This window comes from Rutidosis leptorrhynchoides, chromosome 8 (genome assembly GCF_046630445.1).
Source record: "Rutidosis leptorrhynchoides isolate AG116_Rl617_1_P2 chromosome 8, CSIRO_AGI_Rlap_v1, whole genome shotgun sequence".
Taxonomy (NCBI): domain Eukaryota; kingdom Viridiplantae; phylum Streptophyta; class Magnoliopsida; order Asterales; family Asteraceae; genus Rutidosis; species Rutidosis leptorrhynchoides.
Window position 1 is genome coordinate 100,595,803 of NC_092340.1, and position 13,135 is coordinate 100,608,937.

Consider the following 13,135-nt stretch of genomic DNA (forward strand, 5'->3'; position numbering starts at 1 on the left):
ACCATATATATGTCATCATATAGTTTTTTTACAAGTTTTAACGTTCGTGAATCACCGGTCAACTTGGGTGGTCAATTGTCTATATGAAACCTATTTCAATTAATCAAGTCTTAACAAGTTTGATTGCTTAACATGTTGGAAACATTTAATCATGTAAACATCAATCTCAATTAATATATATAAACATGGAAAAGTTCGGGTCACTACAATATTCGATTTCGATAATTCAACCATAGAATGTAGTTTCACGTATTTGTGTCTATTTTGTAAATCATTTATAAAACCTGCATGTATTCTCATCCCAAAAATATTAGATTTTAGAAGTGGGACTATTACTCACTTTCACAGATTTTTACTTCGTCGGGAAGTAAGACTTGGCCACTGGTTGATTCACGAACCTATAACAATATATACATATATATCAAAGTATGTTCAAAATATATTTACAACACTTTTAATATATTTTGATGTTTTAAGTTTATTAAGTCAGCTGTCCTCGTTAGTAACCTACAACTAGTTGTCCACAGTTAGATGTACAGAAATAAATCGATAAATATTATCTTGAATCAATCCACGACCCAGTGTATACGTATCTCAGTATTGATCACAACTCAAACTATATATATTTTGGAATCAACCTCAACCCTGTATAGCTAACTCCAACATTCACATATAGAGTGTCTATGGTTGTTCCGAAATATATATAGATGTGTCGACATGATAGGTCAAAAATTGTATATGTGTCTATGGTATCTCAAGATTACATAATATACAATACAAGTTGATTAAGTTATGGTTGGAATAGATTTGTTACCAATTTTCACGTAGCTAAAATGAGAAAAATTATCCAATCTTGTTTTACCCATAACTTCTTCATTTTAAATCCGTTTTGAGTGAATCAAATTGCTATGGTTTCATATTAAACTCTATTTTATGAATATAAACAGAAAAAGTATAGGTTTATAGTCGGAAAAATAAGTTACAAGTCGTTTTTGTAAAGGTAGTCATTTCAGTCGAAAGAACGACGTCTAGATGACCATTTTAGAAAACATACTTCCACTTTGAGTTTAACCATAATTTTTGGATATAGTTTCATGTTCATAATAAAAATCATTTTCTCAGAATAACAACTTTTAAATCAAAGTTTATCATAGTTTTTAATTAACTAACCCAAAACAGCCCGCGGTGTTACTATGACGGCGTAAATCCGGTTTTAAGGTGTTTTTCGTGTTTCCAGGTTTTAAATCATTAAGTTAGCATATCATATAGATATAGAACATGTGTTTAGTTGATTTTAAAAGTCAAGTTAGAAGGATTAACTTTTGTTTGAGAACAAGTTTAGAATTAACTAAACTATGTTCTAGTGATTACAAGTTTAAACCTTCGAATAAGATAGCTTTATATGTATGAATTGAATGATGTTATGAACATCATTACTACCTTAAGTTCCTTGGATAAACCTACTGGAAAAGAGAAAAATGGATCTAGCTTCAACGGATCCTTGGATGGCTCGAAGTTCTTGAAGCAGAATCATGACACGAAAACAAGTTCAAGTAAGATCATCACTTGAAATAAGATTGTTATAGTTATAGAAATTGAACCAAAGTTTGAATATGATTATTACCTTGTATTAGAATGATAACCTACTGTAAGAAACAAAGATTTCTTGAGGTTGGATGATCACCTTACAAGATTGGAAGTGAGCTAGCAAACTTGAAAGTATTCTTGATTTTATGTAACTAGAACTTGTAGAATATATGAAGAACACTTAGAACTTGAAGATAGAACTTGAGAGAGATCAATTAGATGAAGAAAATTGAAGAATGAAAGTGTTTGTAGGTGTTTTTGGTCGTTGGTGTATGGATTAGATATAAAGGATATGTAATTTTGTTTTCATGTAAATAAGTCATGAATGATTACTCATATTTTTGTAATTTTATGAGATATTTCATGCTAGTTGCCAAATGATGGTTCTCAAATGTGTTAGGTGACTCACATGGGCTGCTAAGAGCTGATCATTGGAGTGTATATACCAATAGTACATACATCTAAAAGCTGTGTATTGTACGAGTACGAATACGGGTGCATACGAGTAGAATTGTTGATGAAACTGAACGAGGATGTAATTGTAAGCATTTTTGTTAAGTAGAAGTATTTTGATAAGTGTATTGAAGTCTTTCAAAAGTGTATAAATACATATTAAAACACTACATGTATATACATTTTAACTGAGTCGTTAAGTCATCGTTAGTCGTTACATGTAAGTGTTGTTTTGAAACCTTTAGGTTAACGATCTTGTTAAATATTATTAACCCAATGTTTATAATATCAAATGAGATTTTAAATTATTATATTATCATGATATTATCAAGTATGAATATCATTAAATGTCTTTACAACGATAATCGTTACATATATGTCTCGTTTAAAAATCATTAAGTTAGTAGTCTTGTTTTTACATATGTAGTTCATTGTTAATATACTTAATGATATGTTTACTTATCATAGTATCATGTTAACTATATATATATCCATATATATGTCATCATATAGTTTTTACAAGTTTTAACGTTCGTGAATCACCGGTCAACTTGGGTGGTCAATTGTCTATATGAAACATATTTCAATTAATCAAGTCTTAACAAGTTTGATTGCTTAACATGTTGGAAACATTTAATCATGTAAATATCAATCTCAATTAATATATATAAACATGGAAAAGTTCGGGTCACTACATCCGATACCTCATCTTCATGTGTGGCATGTGATATGGGTTTAAAGTTCGGGCGTTCGATACCATATCATGTGTATGTGTGCGGGCATGAAGTGTGGGTTTAAAGTTCGGGCGTTCGATACCACATTTCACGTGACGGGTGGGTTTAAAGTTCGGGCGTCGATACCACCCAAGGGACTAGTGATGCACACTAGTGGCGTCTGCGTGGCAAACGGTTCAGTCGCGAGAATCGTTCCCTTTGTACGATTGGTTAACCATGGTTATGCTGTAGTGTAGCATATTATATTGTTCGCGTTATATGCTATTGTTGTGCTAGCTTGTGTTATCGGAGGTTTAGCGTTATACCTTGCCATGGTATGCTAATTTAAATGCTAGCGTGTATGCGGTAATTGTGTAAGTGATTGCAAGTAAGTAAGTTATATATGTATGTGTATAATTATTGCATTCACTAATCGTTTTTCTTACCCTCTCGTTGTTTACTTTTTTATAGGCTCTGTCGTGGACAAGGGTAAGAGCGTTAGTTTGGATTAGGGATCCCGCTTTGTTTTGATAGAGGACGCTTTTTGGATGTGTTAGCTTTTGAAGTTTGACCGAGATTTGGGTAGTTTAACCCCCAAACATCATGCTCTAGTGTCGTTTGGAATTTAAACTAGTGTGGTCGAAACTTGCATTTTGTATGAAACTCGTATTTCGGCCATATGTGGGCCTGGTTCGTAAAACTTGTTTTATTATTGAAACGTGTTAGTTTTACATATTAGAACATGTTGTGAAAAGCATTTCGTCTAAATATGTCGGGAAGTGGGAGATCTTTAAACGAAAAATGCAAATTTCGGACAGAAGCTGAAACAGCTTATGCGCGCCGCACACTGTTCAGTAAAAAAAAAAAAAAAATTCGCGTATTCAGTTGGATAACGGGTTGGGTTGTTATATAGTGGCAATGTTATTATGTTAACTATACTCTCCTAGATTTATACTTAGATGGCGAAAAAAACCGTACCCGATAAGTAAACTTGAAACCGACAGATTTGAGCCAGGTTCGAGTAGATGGCATCCTACCTAAGCTCCTAGCCAGCTAGGACAATACATTGATATGGGGTATAACCGTGAATGACTGAAAACTCAAGGGGAGTGTTTTGTAATTTTGTTTCTCGTAATCTCGTACCAAAGGGGGGCGGCTATCGCCGGTGGCCAAACACTCGTTAAAATCATACTATAACAAAATCATCAATTAATCAATCAAAATTGATTTTTTAAAGAAATGGGTTCAGAAGGAGAACAAGATCCGCAAAAGATGAAGAAGATAGCAGCTGCTGCTTATGAATACGAAAACGATCCACGCTGGTCTGATTACTGGTCCAATATTCTTATTCCACCTCAGATGGCTTCTCGCTCTGACGTCATCGATCACTACAAACGCAAATTCTACCAGCGTTACATCGTACGTACTTAATTACTTTCTGTTTTAATCTGTTTTCATGATCCGATTCTTCCTTATTTAGATTGTAAAGATTATAGCTTCGGTTTTTAATTGTAGTTATTAACATAATAATTTATAATTTATTGAATAATCTTGTTCGCTTATAATATTATAGGTTATTGTTTTGATTACTGTGAAATTAGGGTTTATGATTGGTGCTCTACTTTAAGCTGATTCATATCAGTCTTGTGTAACTCTTCAAATATATATAGAGCAGGTTGTTGATTAATACATATTAAAGATATGGAAACCTTAATAATTGATATTTATTTTTTATTTACCTTTTGTAAGTAACTTTATGGTATACCTGTATACCTGAATATATAGTTACGCTATTGCATATATGTTATGTCATCCCTATATCTATGTGATATCTAATTATATATATATATATATTCTTTATACATTTGCATAGTTACTATAATAAATACATGTTTTGACTTATTTGCTTCCATATCTTTATTTGCACTCTTTTATTTCCTCGCTTACTGATTGAATGTCGTCCATACCCTGCATAGACAGGATTGGGTGTTGATGTGTGTGTGTGTACGTGTGTACACACACGTATATATGTATCCTATGGACATATGGTGCACTTAAGATTGATATAAAGAGCTTACTAAGAACTAAGTAGTCTCATGGACTCTTGAATTTGATGTTTTAACATATATAAAATGGATAGGCTGAGTTATCCATAGTATTGGTTAATTAACATGTGATGATTGATGATTGTGATGGTATGTGTGACGAATTAGAAAGTTTCCTTTTCTGAATCAAGTGTTCATGTGTTTCATGTCGATGAGACTTATACGTAATACAGAATTACATGGTTGGTAGTTGATGTTTCTGCTTTTTGTATGAACTTATATGTATTCTTTGTTCATTTTCTGATTCGGATTTGTATATGTTTTGCTTGTCAGGATCCTGATTTTGTAGTGGAACCAATGACTACACAAACTACCTCTCAGTCTTCAAGGTCATCAACATCAACATCAGCACCATCATCTGCAGCCGAACGTAGGCCATCTAACAACTCAGGTACCCAATAATCTTCTCATACTAACAAGTTGTCATTCCAAGTGAACTAGAAATAAGTGTTAGGGATTAAATTATGAAATGCACATAAGCTTTTTTCAAGACCTTGCGATTAAACGCAGTTGAACTTTTTAGGGTCCACTACTAGAACAACACCCTCTGCAACTGCATCAACTCCAAGTTCAACTACTTTGCGCTGGGATCGACAAACCATACAATTTTCTGTCAATGCTTGGGTTTGCATATTCTTTTCAACTATATAGATGTTTGTGTATTGCTACGTTTTTTATAATACGCTTTTTCTTGCAGGTGTTAGTTGTGGCTGTGCTCGCTATGTTCCCCCTCGTACCTAGAAGTCTCTCTAACAGGGCGTATCGGATTTCATTTATGGGCACTTTATGTTCCTCCTTATATTCCCTCTACTCTCTTTATGGGGTACTTATTTTGTACTTTTTCATTCTCAATGTATTTTATATCGTTGATATATTCTCGATTCGGGTACTAATAATTGTTTTGCAGAAACCAAGGGCATGGAATATACAGGCACTACAAGTGTGGCTTCAATCAGTTTTTTCTACAAAGGATTTCATCTACTCCATTTATTGCCTCACTTTTGTCTCTTCAAATCTTCAACTTAGATGTTCGTTCGTACTGGTTGTTGTTTTGTGTATATATGTTTAAGTTTTCAATTTAGCCTGCACACTCAATTTCCAAAATTTGATCGATTCTGCAGTTGCTTTGCTTCCCGTCTTATGTCGAACCTTGGAACACACTGCAAAATTCGTTAGACGTAATTTCAGCCAATCACCCTTATACAGGTACCCTTCACCACCCCACTCATTTAATTATCGTCATTAGTAAGATCATTATAAGTTACTTTGTGATTATTAATTTATGCCTTTTTAAATAGGAAATACTTGGAAGAGCTTTGTGTTTGGGTGGAATCAAACACGACAACACTTAGCATACTGTCATCACAAGCTGAGATTGGAATGGGATTTCTTTTAATTATCTCTCTTTTTTCGTCAGTACCCAAACTTTATTCATATTTTTTTTTGGTCCCTCTTGCATGTGTTTATATTTGTTAAAAATATCTTTGTGCAAGTGGCTTATACTACTGTCTTTTATTTGCACATTTAGGTCGCAGCGGAACATCATACAAACTTTCATGTACTGGCAGGTTAGTTGATACTTCTAGTTCTTGACTTTTCAGTTAATTCTGTTATGAACATGAGATAGTGAAAGCCTCTTGTGTAAAATGAGTGTTGCATTTGACCCACAACATGGTTTAGTTGAAGTGATTGACTTTTCAGTTAATTTTGTTTTTGAACTTGTTTTGGGCAGCTGTTGAAGCTAATGTACCATGCACCTGTAACTGCTGGTTACCATCAAAATGTGTGGGTTAAAGTAGGGATGACGGTTAGGCCTCTTATCCATCAATATGCTCCCTTTTTAAACAGTCCCATCTCTGCAATACAAAAATGGTGGTTCAGGCAATGAATAACGACAAATTTTGAAGAAAACAGCTAAGGAGAATAAAGATCTGTGTAGAATAGCTTTTCGCTTTATGTTTCTTTGATATTATCTGAAGCTAGAATATTAATCCCGTTTGATAAACTGCTTGCTATAGACTCGTGTTGTTTTATCCAGTTTTGGTGATTAACCTGACGTGGACATCATTTGATGGTTGTAACCGGTCACGTTATATGAACCTATTTGTTTGAATATTTTCTTTAACATAATATTTTTTTTTAGTCCTGAAATCTATTAATGGGTGTTTACTGCTTAAGTGCTTAGTATACTAGTGTTTGTGATGATAAGAATAGCAAGGGCAAATAAGAAACTAAGGCTGAGTTATGTGTATTTGACTTGTAAAGTCGAAACATTTTAATATTTCTAAATGTAATTAATATTAATAATAGATAGAATAGAATAGATAACAGATATATCAATTGTGATAAAAACATGAGGCTGACCTGGAAAACAGTCACGAGGAATTTTGGGAAATCAAAGTATATCTACAGAATGAATGAAACAATATCTTGTTTGCATATATAATATATGATGATGATGATGATGATGATGATGATATATTAGTCCCTTTATTATAAAAGAAAGAAATTGTTATACATGATTATACGATATGATTATGTGTATGGTTTTGAAGAAGGCAAGAGTGCAAAAAGGCCACTTATTTAAGTAGTAGCCCCACTTGTCTCTACAATTGAAAATTTGATAAAATTCAAGGACCAATCTAGATTTTTCTATGATTTTCCAAATTTCCAATTTCTTTTTTATTATGATAAAACTGTGAGGTCTAGATTTAAAACAATGCATGTACATTGAAGAAAAAGCATATTCTTCTAAATCGCATTACAAAAAGTAGTCCTTTTTCTGTTAGGTTTGTGGGAATATAGAACATTTTTATCTCCAAAAGCACCAACCTATTTGAAAGACAAACCTTTAATTCAAATAAGATTATAAAATTTTGAAATTAACAAACAAAAGTGTTTGCTTTCACGTAACTCACAGATACCAACCAAATATTTAAAACGTTGTCCACCACCATTATTTGTTTCCAAATTTATCCATTCATTCATTCAAATCACTTTCCCGGTTACACAGCTTCATTGCAACTCCTAAAAACTCATTTCTTGTTGAGTCCGCATCCTCAATGGAGACTGTTGATCATCCGTTATATTCTAGCACGAGACGAAGATGTTCTGCTAATGTTTTACAGACGAAGAATTCTCCTTGTTTAAGTCGATCACAATCGTTAAGTCGTGATATTGGGCATGCTGCAAGTGAAACTTATTTAATAACTCGTCTTACTTTTATTCTTCTTCGCTATCTCGGGTATAATTCCTCTCAATATTACTCCAACAATAATTCAATTTTGCGTTAAACACGTTGTGTTTGGCATATACTTCTACTTTAGTAGTAGTTTGTGATTTCCTTTTTCTAGTTTTTTTTTTTTTTTTTTTTTTTCCTTCTGGTATATTGAAATTCTTATATGATCCAATGAGTGAAAATGAAAAATCTCTTTTAGTACATTTGAATTGATTTTGAGCAAGTGTACTGTCTTAGGATTATTGAGTTAGGCGATTTACCTGTATGAACATAAAAGCAAACTAAATTTCAATAATTAGGCTTCAACTAGCCTAATTCTACAATTGTGAATGAGTGCTACAGAAGACTACAAACAGCACAACATCATTTATTTATTTGGGAGTTAAAGATAATAGACAAATATCCCCTTAAAAGTAAAAAAAATTTAGGGGTGAACAGTAAATTTTTTTACAATTATATCAGTTTTTGAATATTGTAAGCAGGGTACAGGTACTCAAGATCAACAAGAGAAGCGTAGTGATGGCTTAGCCAAGAAGACATCTACTGTAGCATATATTGATGTTTTTCAAATTGTGTTCTTGTTGTCGATATTTTTGTGATTTTGTAATTGAAGTTGAAAAACTACTAGATGTTGGGTTTAGCATGTACATTTTAGAAATGAGATGTTTTTGTTTGATATATAAGTTGAGTTTTAATTGATTGCAAAAACAATTATAGCATAATATGAGAATTCGTATCATATTATTTCACTATAGAGAATTAACAATTGTGACCACATTATGGTCTCTAATAGAAAATTAGTGACCACTTTTTGGTCTCTAAATTGTGACTAGTGATTGGTCTCTAAATTGTGACCACTTTTTGGTCATTAACAAGAAAGTGTGACCATTTTTTTGGTCACAATTAGTAAATGCTAGTGACCACTTTTTTTCGTCACTAATATTAGTGACCATAATTATTTGGTCACTACAGTGACGGACCTATAGTGACGAAAACGAAAAGTGACCAATTTATTTTGGTCACTAATTTGACTTAGTGACCATATTTGCATGATTAGTGACCAAAAAGTGTCCGTCACTAAAGCTATTTTTTCTTGTAGTGAGTAATGGGGTGGTCTCTAATGATATAATTGTAATGTAATGTAATGTAATTTAGGTAAGTGTAATCTATGAATTCGTTCTAGATCATGTTTTTATGCTTTTCGGTTTAAGAACAGTAAGTATATATTGAAACAGAGACGTAAGAATTCATATTAGTCTGTAATTGTTATTCAGATGATTATTTCCTAATCGTATACCTATGAATCAGGGTAGGCCGCCGGTGGATGTTGAGGCTTCTTGCCCTCGGCCTCTACGCAATGCTATTATCGCCAGGCTTTCTCAGAGGTTTGCTTGCTAATTATTTACCGTTTCACAGTCTTTTTACTCAAATAAGATTTTACATGTTACATACAAATCTTGAATTTAGTTTAAGTAATCATGTTTTACAAGATAACTTTCTGTGTTATGTATTTGCAGTAATATATAAATGTTGCGTCTCTAGCAATGTTCGTAGAGGTATAGTTTATGGTGATCAGCCTAGAAATAGGTAATGCCGGTTTTTAAGTAGATGTAATGTTATGTTATCATATGCGTATTACTTAATCGTATCAGTGAATGTAGGTTGGATCTATACTTGCCGAAAAATAGAGATGGTTCGAAGCCAGTGGTTGTGTTTGTGACTGGTGGAGCATGGATCATAGGTTATAAAGGATGGGGTGCTCTTTTAGGTCTTCAGTTAGCAGAACGTGACATCATTGTTGCATCCCTTGATTACAGGTGACTATATTAGTCGAAATATATGATCTTTTTGTTAACATGAAATCCAACCAGATTACATTAACGATTGATACTATTATTGGTGATCATAGAGCTGATTTTTGGACATGATTAGCATTAAGGTTGCGTTTGATTTTTTATTTTTTATTTTTTTTTTTGGATAAGGGGACAGTGCCCCGGAAAAATCAAGGTTGCGTTTGATTGTCTGTTACGTAGTAATTGAAAGGTTTAGCACTGAATGCTGAACTAATAGGCATTCAGTGCGTTTGTTTGTGACATTTGAATGACAAATGATGTTGAATCGTTCAACAATGAACCATTCAGAGTTGAAATACTCTATACTTGGCACACGGGTCAGGTTGGGTCAGTTTGGGTAACGGGTCAAAATGGTTTTGAGTTAAAATGGGTTATGAGTTAAACGGGTAAAAAATTTAAACGGGTTCAAACGGGTCAGGTTGGGTCGGTTCGGGTAACAGGTCGAAACGGGTAATATAGTTTTACATTTGATTTTTTACATTTATTATATTGTTTTAGTTATTAATATTTTTATTATATATAAGGACATATTAATATACATAATTATTGATATAACCATTAATGCTTTCATAAATAATCGATGGATAAAATTTGTTATGCTCGACCCATTTGACCCGTTCACAAGACCCATTAGACCCGTCTCTATTTATTGAGCTATAGGATTTGATACTCATTTGACCCGTTCATTTATATTTTGTATAAGACCCAATAGGTTGGAGAAACACTCAATGGACCTTTTTTAAAGTTTTGGGTTACATTTTCAGGCTTGACCCATTTAACCCAAATTTGAGAGTATGGGTCTCCAATTGATAGGTATAAAATACTTTCTTAACCATTCAGCATCTTCGTTTACTTTAATATCCCCTTCAAATAAATAGTTATCAAACAATTATATTCTTATATTAATTCGTTTAGAACATCATTCATAGAATTAATTCAGAATGATTATCAAACAGCTTATTGTCATTCAGAACTAGAACTAAGTTCAATCACAACTTTTGAATCATTCAAAATTTGAACCATTCAGCGTTTAATCATCATGTTTTATCAAACACATCCTATGTGCACTCACTTGATAGATTACTATTGAAACTGAGATATTTTGTATGAATGTTGCACGCAGGAACTTTCCTCAGGGTACAATCAGCAATATGATTGAAGACGTTTCTCGAGGCATATCTTTTGTTTGCAAAAATATTGCCGAATATGGCGGTGATCCAAATAGGATTTATCTGATTGGGCAGTCTGCTGGTGCACATATATCTTCCTGTGCCCTTTTTCAGCAAGCAATTAAAGAATCGGAAGGAGAGAGCACCTCGTGGAGCGTTTCTCAAATAAAAGCTTATTTCGGTCTATCTGGAGCGTAAGCATGACGTTTTAAAAGCATTTAAGATTTAAGATCCTCATAAATGTCTCATTAGGGTGGTTTTTAGAATAATGTTTATGTTGTAAATCAACAGGTACAACCTACCCAACCTTGTTGAACATTTTGATCGACGAGGCCTCCACCGCTCTATATTTTTAAGGTAGTAAACACTATTTATCTTTGTTAAATGCTCTAGTAACGCAATTTATGAACTCGTGAATTTTGTAACATATTGGATTGTCATGACAGTATGATGGAAGGAGAGGAATCGTTGAAACGATTTTCACCTGAGATTTTTATTGAAGATATTAATGTTAGAAATGCCGTTTCAACTCTGCCCCATATTCTCATTTTCCATGGAACTGCAGACATCTCGATACCACCAGATGCAAGGTATTGTATACTCAGTGTATTTCAATACAAGAAAAGACAAAAGAAAGTTAACATAAAGTAAAGAATTTTTCTAACAACATCTGTAGGCTGTCGTTAAGGTGCTTAAAATTTTTTTACATAGCGATTATGTTGACTCTTAGATGACGTTTATCGAAAATTTACAAGTATTTTAAGCATCTTAACGATAGCCCTGAGGGATGTCGTGAAAAAATCTTTAAGTAAATTGTTAACCATTTCAAATGTTGCTATTTAGTATCTTATACTCTGAAATTTATACATATTGTATTGTGCAGTATTACTTTTGTGGAGACTCTAAAGAAACTTGGAGCGCGAGCTGAGCTAATACTATATGAAGGAAAAACTCATACAGATTTATTTGTTCAAGTGAGTTATCAACAAAACTTTATTGAAAAACGACTATTTTTTTTTTACAATTTTTGTTTTTGAAATGGAGGAATTTTGGGTCATGTGATGATTTAGTGAAAATTTGTAACTGCTCAGGATCCTCTTAGAGGTGGTAAAGACGAAATGTTTGACTATATAGTTGATTACATACATGCTGGTGATGTTGATGCACTTGCTAAAGTTGCAACCGCACCACCACGTAAACGACTTTGTTCAGAACCTTTGCTGAAGTTAGCTGGTATGGTGAGCCCCTTTTAGACCGAAACAGTTGGGAACCAGTAACTTGTGCTTTGAGCCTTTGAACTCACTTCATATACTTGATATTATGATGCCATTTACAGTTTGGAAGTTGTGCATATATATTGTTGTTCAATACAGTAACATTAGCTTGGTTTGATCTGTTAGATACACAATTATTTGTAACAGATAGAAGGAATGATTATTCAGATTGCATGATTGTAGCAGATGAAAATATGGGAAGTTATAAATCTTACAAGTTTGATTTGTTTAGTAGCCTTGCTATCATCATGTAGTCGGTTCATTATCAGCTTAGATTAAATGTGAAGCGGGTCCAAAAACTGATTTTTATAAGGATTTTGCCAACGACAACCCTTATTATACATTTTGATAACCACTAACTAGAAAGTGACTAATAACCACTATGTACAATAATTTAATGCGTGTTAACAACAACAACACTAAGGCTTTCGTTAAAGTTCAAATTTGAACGTTAACAAACAAACTATTGTTAGTTTAATAGTAGATTGGTAGTATGGTCAAATAAGTCATCACAATAACCCAATATAAAATAACTAACTGATATCTGATTTAATCATAAAATCAGTAAAAGAGTATTGGAAATAAATATAATTAAAACATTTCTGCTTTTCTAAAATTCATAGCTTTTTTGGAATTAAAACAGTTCCCTTTTTCTATGTATAATAAAAACCGTTTCTTTTAAAACCATGAAAAGTCTTCCCGCCATGGTTTGATAACCGTTCCTTTTTAAACAATTAAAAACT

At 32.9% G+C, this 13,135-nt stretch overlaps 2 protein-coding genes across 6 annotated transcripts; both read left to right on the plus strand.

The window, feature by feature from the left end:
• The first annotated feature begins 3,898 nt into the window (after nt 1-3,898).
• LOC139862238 (uncharacterized) lies at nt 3,899-7,003 on the plus strand. 2 transcript variants are annotated; one of them, XM_071850808.1, is made up of 9 exons: nt 3,899-4,172; nt 5,132-5,228; nt 5,382-5,482; nt 5,556-5,681; nt 5,766-5,886; nt 5,980-6,064; nt 6,157-6,270; nt 6,387-6,426; nt 6,591-7,003. In XM_071850808.1, the coding sequence occupies exons 1-9, from the start codon at nt 3,993-3,995 to the stop codon at nt 6,744-6,746; spliced, it is 1,020 nt and encodes a 339-aa protein (XP_071706909.1). In that variant the 5' UTR covers nt 3,899-3,992; the 3' UTR covers nt 6,747-7,003. The 2 variants fall into 2 exon arrangements, with proteins under 2 accessions (XP_071706909.1, XP_071706908.1); XM_071850807.1 differs by having other exon boundaries at nt 3,902-4,172; nt 5,132-5,249.
• Nucleotides 7,004-7,562: 559 nt separating this feature from the next.
• Nucleotides 7,563-12,601, plus strand: LOC139861262 (probable isoprenylcysteine alpha-carbonyl methylesterase ICMEL2). Of its 4 annotated transcripts, none has more exons than XM_071849593.1 (9): nt 7,563-8,102; nt 9,405-9,481; nt 9,614-9,683; nt 9,758-9,913; nt 11,073-11,312; nt 11,410-11,475; nt 11,565-11,708; nt 12,002-12,092; nt 12,210-12,601. In XM_071849593.1, exons 1-9 carry the CDS (start codon nt 7,921-7,923, stop codon nt 12,369-12,371), a joined length of 1,188 nt encoding a protein of 395 aa, XP_071705694.1. In that variant the 5' UTR covers nt 7,563-7,920; the 3' UTR covers nt 12,372-12,601. The 4 variants fall into 4 exon arrangements, with proteins under 4 accessions (XP_071705694.1, XP_071705698.1, XP_071705695.1 ...); XM_071849597.1 differs by having other exon boundaries at nt 7,976-8,102; nt 9,410-9,481; XM_071849594.1 differs by having other exon boundaries at nt 7,978-8,102; nt 8,579-9,481.
• Nucleotides 12,602-13,135: the final 534 nt, after the last annotated feature.